The 20,285-nt window shown below is 36.4% G+C and overlaps 2 protein-coding genes across 6 annotated transcripts; one reads left to right on the forward strand and one right to left on the reverse strand.

The window, feature by feature from the left end:
• Window positions 1-2,554: 2,554 nt before the first annotated feature.
• Window positions 2,555-8,885, forward strand: LOC18448621 (uncharacterized). Of its 4 annotated transcripts, none has more exons than XM_088869285.1 (8): window positions 2,852-3,026; window positions 3,474-3,531; window positions 3,637-3,684; window positions 3,815-4,032; window positions 5,703-5,819; window positions 5,938-6,087; window positions 8,175-8,233; window positions 8,431-8,885. In XM_088869285.1, the coding sequence occupies exons 4-8, from the start codon at window positions 3,919-3,921 to the stop codon at window positions 8,564-8,566; spliced, it is 576 nt and encodes a 191-aa protein (XP_088725411.1). In that variant the 5' UTR covers window positions 2,852-3,026; window positions 3,474-3,531; window positions 3,637-3,684; window positions 3,815-3,918; the 3' UTR covers window positions 8,567-8,885. The 4 variants fall into 4 exon arrangements, with proteins under 4 accessions (XP_088725409.1, XP_088725411.1, XP_020532045.1 ...); XM_020676386.2 differs by having other exon boundaries at window positions 3,844-4,032; XM_088869283.1 differs by lacking the exons at window positions 3,474-3,531; window positions 3,637-3,684 and having other exon boundaries at window positions 2,555-3,026; window positions 3,844-4,032.
• Window positions 8,886-10,857: 1,972 nt separating this feature from the next.
• ATSPO22 (Tetratricopeptide repeat (TPR)-like superfamily protein) lies at window positions 10,858-20,274 on the reverse strand. 2 transcript variants are annotated; one of them, XM_020676208.2, is made up of 5 exons: window positions 18,508-20,274; window positions 18,002-18,191; window positions 14,843-14,875; window positions 12,912-13,580; window positions 10,858-11,647 (listed from the first exon to the last, which is right to left on the reverse strand). In XM_020676208.2, the coding sequence occupies exons 1-5, from the start codon at window positions 19,857-19,859 to the stop codon at window positions 11,039-11,041; spliced, it is 2,853 nt and encodes a 950-aa protein (XP_020531867.2). In that variant the 5' UTR covers window positions 19,860-20,274; the 3' UTR covers window positions 10,858-11,038. The 2 variants fall into 2 exon arrangements, with proteins under 2 accessions (XP_020531867.2, XP_020531868.2); XM_020676209.2 differs by lacking the exon at window positions 14,843-14,875 and having other exon boundaries at window positions 18,508-20,202.
• Window positions 20,275-20,285: the final 11 nt, after the last annotated feature.

Raw genomic sequence — 20,285 nt, forward strand, 5'->3', positions numbered from 1 at the left:
GAGAATAGAAGCAAACCATGCTCCAAATTGAGCATAGTATCTGTGAGAGGGGCAGTTAAGAAAATTGACCTAGTTCAAATTAGGAGAGAGAGATGTTGACCTCGTGTTGAATATGCTCAGTACGACATTGACAAAACATTCTTCCTCGTCAGATGCTATTGTAATATGTGAATATATTTTATATTTTTTAAAGGAAAGGTCTCTATGCTTTCCCTGCTGTCCAATTTTGATCAAGCGAGTCACTTACTATTTGATCTAAGATATGATGCTTTATAGTATTTTATTTTTAATTTTTTTAATACAAATTATATGAATATAAAATTTATTACATGTCATTTTTTTATTGGGGCGTACTTATAAAAAATATTAAAAATAATAAAATATAATAACCAAAATAGTTATTATACCTTTTGAATCTTTTAGAAATATTTTGGTTATTTTATTTTATTGAGAATATTTTTTTTTTATTTTTTACAAATGTAAGTTTAATAGAGGATTGGATGCCTAAATTTAGTGTCAAACTATCTTATATAAGAAAATTAAAAATAAAATAGTGTAGAGATGTGACACTGTGATTGGGGCAATCTTAGCCCTCCATTCAGAATGGAGGGATAAGAAAAAGCATATAAATTTTATGTTGTAGGAGACGTATAAAATGCATGTAAAGAGCATTAGATGTCTTAATTAACCACCATCTTTTCTTTATCAATATAAATGGGACATAGTTTCTATGCGGCCAGCCCGCATATTGTAGAAATGCAGGCCTGGCAATAAATATTTTGTACAATATAATTTGATATTGATATTATCATGAATATAAAAAAAATTGAAAAATAAAAATAATGATTATATTAAAAAAACATTTGAACCATGAGTTATAATTGTCTTTAGCTGAATAACTTGTGTACATCCATATTTAAGATGGATGCTTTATACCTCTAGATTGCATGTTGTAAAAATATGTTCCAGCCCACATGAAATAATTTTCTTTGTAAATGACTTCTTTATGAAACATTAATATAAAAGGATTACTTACAATGAGACCATTAATATAAAAGGTGATACAAGGAGGTCACAATTACTTACAACCATCCAATGTGAAATATGATAGTTTGGATGTGTCATAAATTGGAAAAAATTTCTTTTGAAGTTTAAGCTTTGTCAATAGAATAAATGCAGCCATCTAATTTTGCATCTAACGGTCAAGGTTAATTGTGACCATCTTGTACCAAAGATAAATTGTCGTATTATATATTTTCCTAACATAAATTACTTTTTATTCTCTTTTCAATAGAGTTTAAAACGAGCAATCCTGATATAGATCAGAAATTGATGTAGACTGACACGGTACCAACTCCCTGTTGGAACTAAGAATCGTTCTGGTTCCCTTGGAATTGCTTGCTTCCGTCAGTGAACTAGTCAATTCTATCCGGGAATTGAGCGATCCTAGATCCCACATCTTTCATTTTTTTTTCTAACTGATATGAATTGGTTCGATTCGCTACTCTGGGTGATTAAGCGATCTGGACAAGATTTTCATATGGCCAATCACCCGGCCAAGCCGGGTTTTAAAACACTGCTTTTAAGTGTTCTAAAACACAAATGGATAGAGACGGGGTGAATCAACAGCTTATATATAAATTCTTTAATGTTTCTTTTTAATCTAAAGAAATAGTTAACAGCACCTAAATCTCTTCTCCTCATTTTCTCAAATGGTGAGCCAACATATCGTGTCTAGAAAGCAAATTTTGAAAGGTGACTTTTTAATACTCATACTCCTGTCAAACGTTAATACTTTGATATTCTCTACTTTCAAGGCCAATTTTTTTTATGAGCTGGTTTTCCATTAATAAAAAATATTCAAAAGGTTTTCAAAATAATTATATTTCTATTCTCTTATAGAAAAATAAAGTCGAGTTTTGCATTTATTTAACAAAAATTGCTACAAAAATATTAGGAAAGATATTAAAAAAATGATTGAAACCCCTTATAATATAATTAACAGGATAAAAAAAAGTATAAATTACACTCGACTATGTCTTTTTAATTTTTATATCAATCAAATACGTCCTCGATAAATTTGAAAAAATTTTAAATTGCCTAGTGTTATATATTATAGTATGTTATTAATATTATAAAATATAATAGATATTTATAATATTATATAATAAAAATATATATTAATAGAATAAATATAAAATACAATATATCATATATTATAGTATATTATAAATATTATATATTTATGTTTGAATTATTATCAATGTAAATAAAAATATAAGATATTTACCATATATTTTAGAAGTTATCAAACATAGAAACTAAAAACTTCTTAACTTTTCAAAGAGGCTATCAATCACATAAACCATAAACATTTTAAGTAACGTCTAATTTACATATTTTCAAGAAACAATTCCGAAACTTGCTTCTAGTTATCAAACAGGTCTTAAAAAAATATATGAAGGCCAACTTTGGTCATTCTCCCTCTAAAAAATTGTGTGAAGGGCAACTTTGGTCTTTCTCTCTCTAAATCCCTCAAAAAGTACTCTTTTCAGTTGTGGAATTGTGGTTTATCTTTCTCCCCAGCCTGTACTCAGGAAAGACAGGAAATTTATATTAAATCTTATAAATGTTTATTGTAATTTGTAAACCTCGAAGCCCTTTAGAAATAAGAAAAAAAAGAAATCCCCCGACCCATTAATTCATTACTCTGGTTCATGAACAGGTGGTGCCCAATCGCCAAAGGCCAAAACCTTTACTTATTTGATTCCTATTGCTCCAAAAGCAGAGCCCTAAACTTTTAGGTTTCTTTTGTAAAGGGTTCTACTCTCGCTACCATGACATCTTTAAGACAGTTGGTGCCCTTAACCATGAGCTTTTGGTCCTTGGACTATCCTCTGCTTAAAATTCAGTGCCCTGCGACCAATGCATTTCTCACCAGAAACCCTAATCCTTTCTTGAATTCTCACATGAGGTGTTTTAGGGCAAGAACACAGTTACCCAAACGCCTTAGACCCACAAAGAAGGTACTATTCTTTCTCTTGTTGTCTGTCTTACTTATGTGCAAGATTCTTTTGTTTATCGCGCTTTACTGTGTGGCTGGGCCGCCTTGCTCTCTCTCTCTCTCTCTCTCGTATTTTAGTTAGTGGGCTTATTGAGTTCCATCAATTTATTGATTCGTGGGTTTTAGTTTGTTATTTGGTTTAAGGAATTTATGGGCTTTTAGTTTATTGGGTCCATTTTTTTGAGGTTTTATCTTTTGGTTCTTAAAGTGAGAAGTTGGGTTAAGTAAATATTAGGAATTTTGATGCCTATTGCATGTTCTTCATGTTATTCTTCTGGTTTTTTATAGTGAAATTTTGGATAAAAGAATCTTAGAATTTTGTTCATGGATAAATTGAGAAACCCATCTAATTTTTTTCTGCTTCTAAAACACTGAACACCTTCAACCCTCTTTTGTTCTGTTAAATTAGGTTTTGCGCATGTACAGGACTTGGAACCAGGCATTCACAGTGTACTGTACAGTTCAATGTATTTCTTCCATTTTGGTTTTCAAAAAAATCGAAGAGAACATTAGTATTGATTTTTGGTGCTTTTCTCGGGGGCAAGTACATTGATCTGTTTTGTTGGTTACAGATGAGAAGGAAACTATTAATGTTATTTAAGACAATATACCCATTTATGGTGAACCCTTCTTCCAATATTTTTGCCAAGTTTTTACAGATTTTATTTTTAGATGAGATAGGTGACAGAATGGTATGGTTATTTTCATGATATTTCGTTTTCTGGTTTTTTACTGATGATTTACTACCAGGGACTGTGTTTTTTGATGTTCTGCTCTAGTGGGCTTGTGGATATGTGAGACGTGGACATGAGGGCAATGGAAGAGGTAGGAAGGAAGAAGATGGTGATCCAAGAATGTTTGGTTCAGATGAGGACAAGGTCCCAACCCAGATCGAATCAGTGGTTGAAGGTCCCGGTACCTTGCTGGTCACAGAATATAAACCAATCCCCGACATCGATTACTTGCAGGTTTGTATCGTTTTGTTACTTACGAGTCTCTCTCTCTCTCTCTCTCACATTTGAAGAAAAGTATATTCCATATGGAAACTCTTTGTGAAGTAGTGCCATTGCCTTTGCTTTCATCATGCAAGCATCTTGTAGTGGAAATTCACTCAGTGATCAGTTAGTGGAAATCATTTATGTATTGGAAACTTCCCATTGATTTAGTTGGTTATAAAGTGTATTCGATTACGTGGTATGATTCATACCATTTAACTTGGACACGTTTCAATGGCTTTTGGCATGTGTTTTCACATTGTCGGAACGATCCGCGTGTCTGACCCTCTAGAAACTTGGGTGCTTATGCTTAAGATTTTTTGTTGACACATTACTATGAGAGTAGTTAAATTACTCTACACAAATTATATTGGCATTTTTGACACTTGTATTCATATCAGACGTTGACGCAAACATGTCATGTCTGAAAGGCAATTTCTGAACCTCCCATTTTAAAATTATAGATGAACATGTCATGTCTGAAAGGCAATTTCTTCTATTGGCATTTCTGACACTTGTATTCATATTAGACGTTGACGCAAAATATATATATTTCTAACATAGGTTTCATAGGGTGATTATATGCTTTCATTTAATTGTTTACTTTCTTCTTTTGATTCTTGGTGGGATTAGAATCTGATGAGGCTCATACTCGTCCGCATTGTTTTTCTTCATTGTAAACAGAAATCTGTTTAATTCTTACTTATCTCATATTATTGGGAGTAAGAAATGACCTTTCTTGTTTTGGAATGGATCTAATGATATAATAGTTCATTGAATGACCAAAATATCCTTCTTGTTCTGGAGTTAATGTGAAATATTGTTTAGTTGTTTATATGATATTACTACTTGGGAGGAACTAGTTAGGGATTGAGTAGTGAGCACATGGGGTTGAAAATGGTCGTTTAATACTCTAACAAATAGGGATGGTGCCAGAAGTACTAATATCCAAAGAAATGACCAAAACAAATGTTTTCCCTTTATTGTATTACAACTTTCTCCTATCTGATTTTCTGTTGTATTATTTATTTGAAAATCCAGTGATTCAAAAATCACGATCCAGATCAGGTACGCCCGATCTAGATCAGGAGTTTGTGGGAACCAAACCGGTTCTGGTCAAGTATTGGTACCGGCTGTTTCCCTGCCTTAAAGCCCTTTTCCTATTTTTGGTCATGTTTAATTGTTTTTTTGGTGTGGTCCAATGTTTCAAAGCCCTTACTACTATTTTCTTATTTTATTTTTTAATATTTTCATGGGTCGGAGATCTGAGACGTGATCAGTGGGTGGTCGATCCACCCCACCGATCTGTTTTCTTTTAAACACATAAAGTTTTACATTCTTTTACTAGAATTTAAGCTTCCTTGCTTTTCTTTTCTGTTTTCATATTTCCTTATCAGATGGTGTTTGTCCTTCATGTGCCAATGACAGGTTCAGTTATGTTACTATGCTCTTGGTTTCTCTGTCTTTATTTTTTCCTTTTTTTAACCTGAGATAAGTCAAAATTTAAAAATATAGCTTGACTAATTTTTGGGATATTGGGTCTTCCAGGTGGATGCATAAATATCTCATGTGGTGTCCTTTGTCCTTCTATTAGATTCTGCGCATGTCTTTATCAGTTCTCTAAGACAAAATGTTATTTGTAGGAACTGTTGGCCATTCAGCAGGAAGGTCCAAGGGCAATTGGTTTTTTTGGGACACGGAATATGGGTTTCATGCATCAGCAGCTTATTGAAATTCTGAGCTATGCCATGGTCATAACTGTATGCTATTCTTAACTTTGGAGTACTTCTTAATATGTATGTTCATGTCTTTTGCTTTTCATTCCTTTCGGGTTGCATCAATCAGTCCAAATTGTAAACGTTAAAGTTTTCCTTTCAGAAAAATCACATTTTCACTTCAGGAGCTTCAGGGACTAATGCGGCTGTTATCAGAGGTGCATTAAGAGCAGAGAAACCCGAGCTTCTAACTGTAATCTTACCTCAAAGCCTCAAGATGCAACCACCTGAGAGCCAGGAATTGCTTGCTAAAGTAAGACATGAATGCTGTTCAAATAAGCATATCACGCAATGATATTTCTCTCTGTTTTTTTTTTTTTTTGTTTTTTTTTTTTGAGCAAAAATTATTTATTCATTTTTTAAGATTGGGGAGAAATTAATCACTTGTGAGCTATTGTCCTTATATTATGGATATTGATAGGGTATGTGCAATTTGACTAAAGATTAAAGCTGAACCAGATTTGGTTGATCTGGAGGCACACAATATGGCCATGGGTTGCCATGAAAAAACAACTATATTGGGCAATTATGGTGTAATCTTTTGGCTTGAAATGTGGGAATCATCTGGCTGCATTACTTGAAAAGCAAAACATTGTAGGTCACTCTACTAGAAATTCTGAATGTGTGAAATCTTTATATTAAGTTCCAATCCTTTTCTGTTTTTGGCTTTCATCTTTCTTGTATGTGATAATTTCTTTTCGACTGCCTTTAGTGTTGGGCTATGATCATCTTCCTCCCATGAAGTGAATAATCAAATAGTTTGTACGATTTAATAAGATGATTTTTTTTACTCACTTGTATTCAACTAAGGTATTATACAACTGTTGTCACTTTTTTGACTTATTATGGAGTATTCTAACATTCTTTTGTCACTTCTGATACCCTAGTTTTATATATGTGGTCTGGAGGGGGTCAATGTGGTTAGGGGTGGCAATGGGCTGGATGCCCTGGACCTAAAAAACTAGGGCCTGAGCCACAAAATGTGGCCTGAGGGCTGGCCCAGGCCCAGCCCTTATTTTTTCATCTTCTTTGCGTTGTTTTCTTTTAAATTTACCCGGCGCTGCACAGCCCAACCCGGGCCGGATAGGGCCAGGATAAGGGCTGGGCTAGGGCCCAGCTCAGGCCCGGTCCATTGCCAGCCGTAAATGTGGTCTGGATGTGTCAGTTTTAAAATGGAAAAGACTTATGCTTAGATGCTTTAGATATTTTCGGAATGTTCAACTATCTCAGAAAATCAGATAAATAAGGAGATGTCTAATGGCTTTCTATTTTTCCAGATTTGTGTCATGGCATCTTCTCTTCCTAGGTGCCACTGCCTCTTGTCTAACTCATCTAATCAACAGTTAGCAAATCTTATTCTTCTATTAGACTATGCCAAACCAGGAGGAACTCAGGAGTTTCCACCTTAGCAGAATTATTAGGGCCTCTAATGGTTCTGTGTATTTCTTTGAAATTAAACCATCTCAAAAGGAAGCTGTAACATCTTCATTGGTGGTTTGTGCCCATGGGTTTAGGCCTTGAATCTTATTTATCAACCATCGTGCATTCCCGAAACAAAACATCCTCTCCCCAATTCTCCTCAATTCTCCCCTGGCCAATGCATTTGAGAAAAGAATGCTGAATTCTTTGTTTGAGAAGTCCATCAACCTTTTTCAAAAAAATTTCTTTGCATGACACTTTTGCTACTCGAGTTAGTATCTTTGAATACTGTTGCTCTGTTCTGCCTTGAGTCCCCAAAGGCTAGCTGGCATGCCACCTTCTTAATTGTTCACGCACCTTCTTAATGGTTCCCCTCTTGAGAAAGGAGCTGAAAGCCCAATCACATGATGAATCTGCTTAAAAGAAAGGATGGCTATAAAGAAATTTAATGTCCTGCTAACATGCTATACCATCTCCTCAGTTTCTCAAACAGTGATGGCCAATCTGGAGCCAGGTAATTCTGGGCCAAAAGACCTGCAGTCCCCTGATTGTCTTATTTTTTATGGTATTTAGATTTGTTAAAACTTACCCAGGCTCAGGCCCCTGGGTAGTTGGAGCTCAAGTCCAACTTTTTAAACACTACTCTGGTGGAACATTGGAGACAATAAAAAATTGGAGGCCATGTACTGAAGATTTTTCTTGTTTACGCAACCTTTCCACATTGAGTAGTGTTCATCTTTAACTAAATAGTAAAAGAAGCTTATCGCCGAATAGATTCAGAACTTTAGGGACTGCCTCAGCCCACTTGGCAGTTGAGCTTCCGTTCTGCAGAATTTTAACATATTTGTTCCATGTAATTTTTTCAGATTAATTATTTTAGGAGCTAATTTCCCTTTGTCTTTTTTGTTTTCATTTTTGCAGGTTCAAAATGTTATTGAGAAACCTCAGAATGATCATCTCCCTTTGGTTGAAGCTAGCAGGTTTGAACTTTCCTGTTCCTTTGAAATGTTCCCGGTTATTATTGGTATTTATATTTCGTCTTCCACTGTTAAACTATTGACACTTCCCTGTTTCACATGTAATTGGAGATTATGCTGTGAGCATGAAGAAGCTCTCTCTCTCTCTCTCTCTCTCTCTCTCTCTCTCTAACCTGATTGTAAATTGATGTGATGAACAGGCTATGTAACATGGACATTCTCTCTCATGTTCAACAAGTCATATGCTTCGCGTTCCATGACAGCAAGTTGCTAATGGAAACATGCCAAGAGGCGAAGAACTTGCGTAAGATTGTTACATTGTTTTACCTCGATTGATACATCGCATATAAAAGATTTACAAGAGAATTTATGAAAATGAAACACCGAAACGGAAATCTCATTTGTAAAATAGGTTCGGTGGCTTCTTTGCCTGTTTTTTGCGTTGTTCACTTTTGTCTATGTCACTTGGGGGGATTTAAGCTATAGGGGAAGAGTGCTGTGATGGAGGGCCTGTAAGAAATTTATCTTCCCATTCAATTTTTTTGCGATATTTTCCCATTCTTAACATGAAATTTATTGATACAATAAAGTAAAGCTCCTTTTTGTCACTTGTTTAAGGAGCAAATCTTTGAATGGAGACCTTGAATTTTGAGAAGATCATGGAAATGAGATCAATAAATTTGTGTGGTTTTATATGTAGAGAAAGGAGGTAGACAGATAATATGACTATATGAATAGGTTCTATGCTTCCCATACAACATAAAACTTATATATTTCTCCTTATCCAACCGTTCATTGTGAATGGACGGTTGAGATGCCTTCAATCACAATGTCACATCTCTACATTATTTTAGTTTTAATCTTTTTTTCATTATTAAAAAAAACAAAAAAAAATTTCTACAAAATATTTTGACACCAAATTTTGGGTGTCCACTCCTCTCTTAAACTCACACTTTTAAAAATATGAAAACAATATTCTTAGTAAAATAAAATGACCAAAATGCCTTTTGAAATATTCATGGGGTATTTCAGTATATTATATTTTATCAAAAAATATTTTTAATTTTTGTTTAGGTGTGCCCCATTGCTAAGATGGCACGTAACAAATTTTATATATATATATATATATATATATATATATATATATATAATTTGTAAAAAAATTAAAAATAAAATACTCTGAAGCATCAAATCTAAATCATCAAACGGTGAGTGGTTCACTTGATGGTACGGCTGGATTGGAGGGGAAGAATATATCTTGTGTGCTGAAAGAGAAATTTAGAAACCTTTCCTATATGAATATCATTGGGCAAATACCCAGAATTACAGTGTGTATCATTATTATTGATCTTTCTTTCTCTAATTAGGGTCTGGTTATCATTAGCGTTACAAAATTTTGTGAAGCTGCATTTCAAAACCCTACAATAAAATGTAGATTAGATGTAAGAAACCCTTATGATGTCATGCAAATCTATTTTCACCCGAGATTGTATAACTTGAAGCTTAAAAAATGGTGTAGTTTTAGTGGTTTTCTGAATACTTGCAATAGACGATACAAAATGCTTGTTGAAGACGGACCGTACGGGGGCTTGATATTCGCTTTTTGCTTTTTTCCAAATCCATGATCTTCAACGTGGAGACGATCAATTTACAAGGTTTTCAATGCCAGAACTATGTTTTGCGATGAGATTTGAGGCTTCACTTCACAAAGCTGCAGCTTATGGAATATTTTTTTTGCTTTGGAATGGTTAAAAAGAATGCCAGAGGGTTTGAACCTTATCATCTTGTACTCGTTGCATGTGTTCCAAGTTCCAACCCTACTTTCTCATAAAAAAACAGAAATTTTAAAATTTTAAAAAGTTTATATAAAGTTGCATCCTTATTTTGTAGAAATAACGTGGACCTCAAAATTTTAGTTAAAAAAAGTGTTCTTAAGTTAGAAAACCTTCCAACTAATCATCTCGATTTTGAAATATATGGATCTAAAGGAAAAAAAAATTAAGTCCTAAAATGGTACATCTCGTAATCATCTCAATCTTAAAATATATGGATCTAAAGGAAAAAAAATTAAGTCCTAAAATAATATATCTTGTAATAAGTTCTCTAGGCCATCTAATTTTAAGATTTTTAAATGTTTATAGATCTATTTGATTTGTATTATTTTTAAAATTTAAAATTTTATACGATTTTTTAAGCCGTCATAAAGTTTCCCCCAGAACTACATCATCCGGCTTAATTGAGAAGTGCACCTACTGGTATAGTATAAGGTGGGAACCGTATACAAACCTTGCCTTAAATCAGATAAATAAGATTTCAAAATAAGTTAACCCTAATTGTTGCGCAAGAGACATGCATACAGGAAAACCTGATTTCCTCTTTGTTCTTCTATTATATACTGACTAGGAGAGAGAGAGAGAGAATACATGCAGTATGTGCTCCATGAACTCCATGAACCTCATGTATTCAGAGGGAGAGAGAAAACTGAATTCCTCTTCATTCTTCTACGATAAAAAACCCGCGAGAGAGATGGAACATATGCAGTATGTACAGAGAGCGACGGAACATACGCAGTAGGTACAGAGAGAGAGATGGAACATATGCCGTATGCACAGAGAGAGAGAGAGATGGAAGATATGCAGTATGTGCCTTATATTCTCATGTATTCAATCACAGAGAGATCGAATATAGGCATCAGAGAGAGAGCTTATTAACATCATATGCCTCATGAATCTAGGGAGAGATGGAACACAAGCCTTATGTACCCCATGAGTGTCAAGCATTGAGTCACCAACCTGTATTACAATGATATCAAAGCCTGCTTTCTCTCTCCTCTCTCTGATCCTCCACTTCCCTCTCCATCTGCTCAACCCACTTGTTCATCTCCCCCACATAACCCTCCATCCCCTTCACAAGCATAGCAATCTGCAAACCCAACCTCATCCACCTCTCACCAACCCCATTTCTTCCAAACCTCAAATGAGGACCACCCTTGTTCCAAGCCATGATAGCAAGCCACTTAGCCTCTTCACTTGGATACTCTCCCTCCTTCAACCCCACAATCACCTGCCTTGCTTTCTCATAAACCCCAAGAGCCCCATCTTCATATCCAGCGATTCCCGCCAATTTTCGAAAGACGAGAGCGACTTTATGGTAATCGGGCGAAGCACTGGAGAGGAGAGAGTTCAGGCATGAATCTAGGGATAGGGTTGCTGCCTCAATATTGGGGCGAGGCCCATCGCATGCATTGAGGCCAAGGTGGAGGAGATGGTTCGGGTTACAGATGGGAGAGGAGATGAAGGTTTTTAGGATTTGGGTTTGGGATTTGGGGTCGTTGAGATGGCCATGGAGCTCGTAGGAGTTGAATGTGTAGAGGAAGAAGAAGTCGGGGCCGAGGGATTGGCTCATTGATGGTAGAAGCTGTGAATTTTCGGGCCAAATTGTTGAGTAAGTTTTTGTTATTTTGAATTTTCACAGTAAATATAAAGCATTTCCCAGCCAAATATCTTAAGTAATTTTGTAATTCTTTGAAATTTTGTGGCCAAGCCAAATGAGCATTTCCCGGCATACATCTTAAGTGAATTCGTGTTTTTGCGGATCGAAACATATTTATAACCAATACGAGTATGAAATCTTTAAATCCAATATCCACTGTCTATGTTTATATAAGGAGTTACACAGTAGCTGATAAGCTACTGCAACTGCCATAGTGGCTCAAATTGTCTTCCGAGAACTGTTTCCCAAGTCTATTACTAGCGAAAACATGGACTATGGATGTTGTTTAAGACTATTCAAATACTACACTTTATAAAGCATGGTCATTGGTCATTTTTTTAATTTTCTGATGAGGTGAGAGAGCAAAAAAGTATATAAAGAAAATATTTATTTTTTGATATGAAGTGATCACAATTAATCTTGACCATTAAATGTGAAATTAAGTGGCTGTATTTATTTCATTGGCCACAATCAAAGTTCAAATAATATTTTTTTAAACGTTGTTGTACACTCAAGCTATTAGATTTCATATCGAGCTATTAAGTTTCATATAGAATGGTTATAATTAATTGTGAGTTTGTAACCTCCTGTATCAAAAGTAAAAGCAAATAGTCTTATCGTATAAAGTCACGTATAAGAGCACTTGCCATATGAGAATATTGTGAGTAGTTACCACTGTCCAATCAATAGACTAGTGGAGAGAGTGGGACCTACCAAAACTGAATGTTCAGGTGGACCTCTACTTTTAAATATCCTCCGCTCTTCATTGGGAACGAGAACAGACGGTGGATAACCCTTCCGTGTACCTTACACCATGCACCACTGATATATGGTACGATATGCTTCTCAAATTTATACTACATTATTGACATGGGGAAATACCATATAGTCTAATGGAACATGGAGATCTATAGTCCATTTGGGATATCACCGTCTGATCGCTCACTGGGCAGCCACAGATCAGTGTGACTTATCATAACAGGACACGACCACAGTGATATCCCCACTCTACCTCCATAGCCGTCCACAGTGATAGATCCCACCTCAATCCATACTCGGGTCACGATTTCAATGGACAGTGAAGGCCCAATGGACTATGATTCCTCCATAGCCCATTGGATCATGACTACATGATCTCTAACATGCTCCCTAGTAAGATTTCCACACCAAATTACAGTGAGTTTCTTACCTTTCCGGCCCTCTCTAAAAGTGAAGCCACCTTCTTGATATCAGATTCATGCAATTTGTCACCACCAATCTTCTCTCTTGTGATTGCGGCCGCTGCTCCAATTATCAAACACTTACAAACCATGGTCTTGCTTTCTCTCTCATCCCCATCCTCTAATGCTACATAGAATGCAACACCCACCTCTAAGAACTCAGCTGTCTCTTTGTATTCCCTCTCTTTTCCGGCCTTCATGCCTGAATTCCATGAAATTCCGGCGAACCACTTGAGCTCTCGAGAGCCCAAGCTGCCTTTTCCGAAGAATCTCTCCAACCCAATTTGATTCATCCTGGTATTGGCTCTCCTCAAAAGGAGTAAGATCTCTCTTGGGTTTTCAGTGGATGAATTCTTGAGATGGAGAGTGATGAGGTTTCGAATGACTGCAACTTCTGGCAATGTGTGCAACTTTTCTGGCGAGTTTAGGGGGTTTTCTGGTGAGCTGAGGGAGGTTTCTGGCGAGTAGAGGCTTAAGAGAGAGGAGAGAGAGGCAATGGCCACTGGTATGGCTTGGCAAGCTGTGGCCTCATGTGCAGCTAGAGTGAGGAATTCAGGGTCGAAGTCTGGGCATTGTGGCATGCTTTGAACTTGAGAGATTGCTTGGGCTTGGTCTTGTTTTTGCAGGTAGATTTTGAACTGTACATAGAGAGCGAAAATGTGGAAAAATCAATCAGCAAATGCCTATTTGAAAAAACCACTCGAAATAACTAGAATTGCCTTGATCGAAATGCACTCTTTCAGTTGGCCTCTGCTAAATTCAACTTTTCCGTTAACTCGCTTCATTTTATTAGATCCAAAATTCCAAACAAATATTTTTTTTAATAATATTCCAAACAGATATTACTTTTGGGATCGTGTATTATAATACAATATGGTTTATCTTTTTGGTATAAGGATATCAAAATGCCCCAAGTTATTAAACGTGAAATCTCACAGCTTAAGGTGTATCACAAAATCCAAAATTTTTTTTTTTACAAATTTAAGCCCGGTGTATAACTTTGACCGTTCAATTTTCAGAGTCAACGGTTGAGGGAGATTATGACCTCGGAGCTTCTTATAATAAAATTAAATGGCCTTATTATACATTTTTTCGTTATTTTTAAGGGAAAATATCATTTAGGGATTAAAACCCCAAACTCCTTACCGTATTATTAAAATTTCAATTAGAAGTGGAAAGTTTATTTTCATATTTCCAGGTACCTTTTAAAGAAATATCTTGAAAAATGCCTTAATTTTCTTATTCAAGGTTGGAAATCTTAGCAAGTAGGGGCATTTCAGCAATTTGGTGCACCATGAGTACTCCCATCATTTGGTTGGGATTAAGACATCTTAGTTGGGTCAATTTACAAAAAAGAGGTCATTGATTGTTTATGATTCTCGACCTTGAATAAAGGGCATTTGGAGTTTTTTAGGATGTTTTATGACGAGGTATCGAGTGAAATGAAAACAATAACGAGATTCTATACTATGAAATTATTTATTATAAGTAGAAGGCAGTTATAATTAAGTTTGGCCATTGAATGTGAAATTCAATAGATAATATCGTGTTACAACATTAGAGAAATTTCATTTTGTGCTTTATACCAAAACACATCTTCAACCATCTGATTTGAAATATAAGCAGGCAATGATAACGGTGACCTCTTTGTTTCAAAAGTACATGGTCTTATTATATGTATTTCTAATATTAATCGAGATGTTTTGGCCCATCAAATGATTTTGTAAGGGGTTATGACCCTTAAAATGATATTTTTCTTTTTTTTAACATGTAATTCTTTTTCAAAAAAATCTGATGTTTTTCAATCTATTCATCTTTAGAGGCCACAACTTTGAAGATGATTAAAATATGTTTTCCAAAATTAACTTTTCAAGATATTGCAGTTAGTAGAGTAGCATACCTTGAGAAACCCAGAGACAATGTTTGGTTCGAGCTGCATAGTTAGAGAAAATCATAACAAATCTTACCATCAGGGGGAAAAATGGAGCAAATCAGTATTTGAGAAAATAAAATCAAGCCAAGATTTACATATGAGAGAGTGAGAACACACTAGTTTAATATGATTGGGAGAGTGGGGGTGGGGAGCAAAGCGATTCTTAATACACTTTTGATAAATTTTTAAAGAGACTAGGAGCTAACAGATTCACCACTTATTTAACACTCATCTGGGTCCAGGGTTCAAGAGTGTAATATCCACTAGATGATTATTTTCGAAAGAAATGAATGGTTAATGCTTGATTGCGCTTTTTAAAAATCGTACGATCTATGTTTAATTTTGGGACATTATTTCTGAAGAAATTTATCAAAATATCCATGAAAGGTAATTTACCCAATTGCAATAATAACACCACGAACGATCTTTTGATGGGTACTTTGAAAATCAAAAAATATGGGTAGAACGTTAAATAGCTCATCTCTGATGGGTAATTAGATAAGCCAAAAGATTTAATGCTCCCAAAGGAGCATACCGTCGACTTCTTTCCTTGGGTAAAACAAGAGTAATTTTATGACCTCAAATTTTGGGGATGTAACTTCTTCACACTAACCTCTTGATGAACATTTCCGAATTGAACTTTCTATGTGGTATAAAAAATAATATCTCAAGACTGAACATAGATAGTCTAATTTTTGAAAGGTGAGATCTAAATATCCAAAAACTCAAAGAATCATCTAGTAATTCTTAGGTGGTTCTTAAAATTTTAGACTGAAAAAAATCCTTCCAAATAGATATTTTGACTAAGGAATAGATCACAATATGCTACCACAGGAGCATAGTACACAAGCTTGGAGAGTGAGATGTGAAATTTTTTTGAGGCAAGTCTCTAGTTTGGAGAGGTTACATCCCTAAATTGGGTTTTACCCAGTATTTTAAAACGTAAATAGGTGAAGTGGATCATCCACCCACAAATATGTGTCAAATCATTAGATCAACGATCTGAATCGCTCTGAATCAGTTATCTAAAAAATATTAAAATTTAAAAATAAAATAAAAGCATAAATGGGGATTTATGGGTTAAGGATTTAAGGGGATTTTAGAAACTATTTGACAAGCTTAAAAAAAGGAAAAACAATATAAGAAGAGGGTTTTAAGGGAGGGAACATGACCATACCAACCCAAAACCGATTTGCTTTCGATCTATTTCTATCCAAATCGACGATCCATATTAAAAATCCTTAGGGTTTAAAACACTTATTGGTGAATAAATAGAGACTATGCTCCGGTGGGAGCAAGAAATATTTGACTCTTTAGCGGACCGTGTATCTTGCTAACCTTGCGGCCACACACCGTTATGTCCCAACTTTGACACTTCATTACAGAGCGAGAGACGATGGCCATTTCTCTTGTTTAATACTTTAGTGGGAAAATATAAAAAATATATCTTAATTTTTGAATAATTAGAAATAAACTCCCATTTCTCTTGTTTAATACTTTATTGGAAAAAATATAAAAAATATATCTTAATTTTTGAATTATTAGAAATAAACTCCAAGTTTTCCAAAAGCTCATCCATATTTCTTTTCTTTTCTTTTCTTTTTACGGTTTTTTTTTTTACCAAAATAATCATCACTATAGTCTTAGAACCGTGAAGATATCACACTAAACTCACTACCATAATGGTCATGGGCAGTTTAATGTTTTGAAGTATCACGAAACTCAAAAAGTTATGATGGTCATTAAGGGTTCTTATGCCCCGTGGCGGTTAAATTAGAGCCTGGATAGTCCAATATACCATCATAGTACTTTAAGTGTCATGATGCTTCAAAACTACATTAGACTTACAATCCATCATAACCATCACGATTTTCAATAGACCGTGATGTCTTCATGGTTATAAGACTACCATGAAGGTTATTTTTGTCTACTCACCCAAAAAGAGGTGTAGATGAAATTTTGAAAAGTTTGGAATTTATTTCTAATAATATAAAAATTAAGATATATTTTTTATAGTTTCCTGCTTCATTTGGGAACAAAAGAGAACAAGTCATCAAAGAGAGAGAGCTATGACATATTTATTAAGCCAAAATATATTTTACTCTTTGGAAGTATACTACTTATTTATTCCCTCAGATAAAACCCAACCTATAATCAATTTTGGGACCCCAAATTTTGGGGATATAACCTCTTTGACAGAGATTAACTCCAATAAAAAAATTTCTAATTGCCCACTAAGCACTTGAAAAAAATGATGTCTAAAGATTGCATAAAAACTGTCTAATTTTTAGAAAGTGAGACCTACACGTTAGAATAGTCAAATTTCAATTTTTTTTTCATTTGAAAATAATCGGCTAGTGATTCTCAAATTTTTCATATTGAAAAAAATTATTGCAAGTCGTTCATCTAACAAAGGGAGTAAAGTAGGAGTAATTTAAGTAGAGAAAAAAAAAAAAAAAGGAAATACAAATGGGCCAATTTTGAGCAAAATTATGCGGAAGGTGGGCCAACTCATATATTTTTTTTTAAAATTGCCCCTCAGATCCTCATACCGCTCTTTAATCTTAATTTTTTTAGTTTTATCTTTAGTAGGACAGGACCCTAGTGTGCGGGATAGTGCCCAATCCAAAAAACAATTCGAGAGGCATCCCCCAACCACTTTATTTTTTAGCACACAAACAGGTTAATGCGGTCCGAAGATGCCAACATCGAACAAGCCCCGAAGAGCACTAAGGCCATCCGAGAATGAACAGTTCGGATCGCCTAACGATGCTAACATCGGAGTCATTGGGCACACCCCAAAACATTAGCGCACCAAAAACATAAAGATCGAGGCGCAATTTTAGAAAAAATAATAAACCTCGTGTTGACCGACCTTTCTATGAACTCATTTCATATTTTAGTATTTGCTTTTGAGTCAATATGCAATTCACTCTAAAAGTAAACTATGATCCCAAGGGAGCATAGTACGCGTGCTACTATTTCAAACTCCAGTTTCATTAGAGAGAGGGAAAGAAATTTGCAAGACGGAGAATTGAGAGCGAGAGTAAAGCTATAAAATCTCTTTCTGGACAATCATTAGGCAGATAGATTTCGAAGAGAGAGGGAGTTCAAGCCCTGTAGTACCTTCTGGGCTTCAGAAATGTATTCATCAGCTTGATCATAGAGACAGAGAGCCAGGTGGCAGAGGCAAAGGGCACGAAGGCATTTGGCCCTCAGCACACGGCTCTCCATGTCGTACGCTATGTAAAGCATGCACTTGTCGAATATTTCGGAGCTCTTCCTGTAATTCTTCGCCCTGAAATACTCTGCTGCACTGTACTCAAGCCAGACAGCATCGTTTTAGAGAGAGATGCAAAGCAGGCAGAAGAATAGAGATAGCAGAGATAGAATGGCGCCACTCGAGAGAGCAACAGGATAGATCGAGAGAGATGCAAAGTGTACAAAGAGTAGAGATACAAATGGCGCACAGGGAGAGAGAGAGAGAGAGAGAGCGCACAAAGAGTAGAGGTAGGAGTGGCGCACAGGAGGGAGAGAGAGAGTCTGAAACACCAAGAGACAGACAGCAAAACCCTAAATATTGAGATGATAAAATTCTTGATAAAACAGAGAGAGAGAGCAAAACTACTCACCAATTCCATAATACCGCATGCATGGCGGTCCTCTCTTTCTCTCTCCCCTTCCCTGCAAAAACCGCCACCACTCTCTCCTCTCCCGCCACTGTCCCCACTGTCTCTCCTCTTCCCACCATACACAACCTCTCCACCACCCTCACCATCGCCCCAGCCCCCATTCTATCCGCCACCGTCATGCACAACCTCGTCGCCACCTCCTCACCATGCACAACCTCCCCACCACCGCCATAGACAACCTCTGAAACCGCCTCAGCCACCAGCTCATTGCTCCACCACCTGTTCTCCAGCGCTTTGATGAGTTCTCTCTCTGCTTTCTCTCTCTCTCCAAGTCCTAACCACCCCTTCAAAGCCATATACGCAACCCCTGAATCCGCTTTATCATACACGACCCTGACACATTTCATCACGCTTTCGTACTCCTCTCTCTGTAAATGTACGGCGGCCATGAATTTCAGGCACTTTGAACGAAGAGATTTCAGGGCTTCGATTTCTAGTGCTTCTCTGGTTGAGCAGAGAGAGATGCCCTTTTCGCATAGATCAAGACCGTCGGATAAGAGCTTCAATGGCTCAGATCCTTTCGATCCACTGGTTTTGTTCTCGTTGGAGAGAAGGGACTTCCCAAATTTGAAGAACTGGTTTGCGAGCTTGTAATGGCCGCCAGAGCGAGGGTTCGGGTTTTGAGAGAGGAGATTTTGAGCTCGAGCAATAAAGGTTAGGGCTAAAGGCTTCTGAGATGAGTCCCATGCAGTTGCAGAGCGAGCAATCTGGAGATCGAAGAGAAGCTCCTGCCCCTCATCACCGGAAAACTCGCCGGATACCAGTTTTCCGGCTAGATCAGCCACCCTTTCGAAGCAAGAAGCGGCTAGGTCGTACCTTTTCAGGTCATGCCATATCAGGCCTGTTTTATAACAGAAGGATGCAGCTTTAATGGTCGGAGATGGAATTCCAGATGGATTTCCGGCCAAAACCAGGATATCTGTGGCTATCTGGCGAAGCTTTGCTTGTTCCTCATCAGATTTTGGCCGTAATTCTTGGCCTGAAAATTTTCCGGCAACAACTGGTCGAGAGTTTGTGAGGTCGACACTGGCGTTCCAGAGCCTGTAGCTTAGCTTCCATGCTTGGAGCTTCTGGTTCTCTGGTAAAGGAAGGGCAGAGTTAAGGCGAGAGAGAAGCTTTCTAAGCTTAGACGAGAACTCTGGTAGTAAAGTGTTTGATGAAGTCAAGTCACTTGGTGAGATGCTTTCGATTTCTTGGATTGAAGCTTCAATCTCTGAGAGGAGAGAAGTTTGAAGGTCGAGAAGGTTCAGGCCTGAGGGTTTGGTTTCAGGGGAAACCTCTGAGATCCGCATTCTTGTTTGCTGGCTGCAAAATCAGAGGAATGTAGGTAGAGAGAGAGAGAGAGAGGGAGAGTTGGAAGTTCAAGAAAGAGCTAAAGTTACTTAACAGTAGAGAGAGATTCCCACAATGTATGAAGCAGGAACACCTGTGAAGCTTGTCTAGGAGAGAGAGAGAGATTTTGGAGCGAAAAGAGAGTAATTCCCTCAATGTAAGAAGCGGGAAAACCTGCGAAATTTGCTCTGATTGCAGAGAGAGACGAGAGAGAGGGGCTCCCACAAATATAAGATGTGTAAGATTTGAGAGAGAGATGTAATTGAAAGCTTAGTTTTAGCGGCATATCAGTTTCGGTTTCCCACCAAACTCGTTTCTTTTCTAGTTTATTGAGATGAGGTCAAACAAAAAATTGGCAATAAGTTGTAATTTCGTACGAGGACGAT

The sequence above is a fragment of the Amborella trichopoda genome, chromosome 6, assembly GCF_054954075.1.
Source record: "Amborella trichopoda isolate Santa Cruz 75 chromosome 6, AtrichopodaSantaCruz75HAP2 v2.0, whole genome shotgun sequence".
Classification (NCBI taxonomy): Eukaryota; Viridiplantae; Streptophyta; class Magnoliopsida; order Amborellales; family Amborellaceae; genus Amborella; species Amborella trichopoda.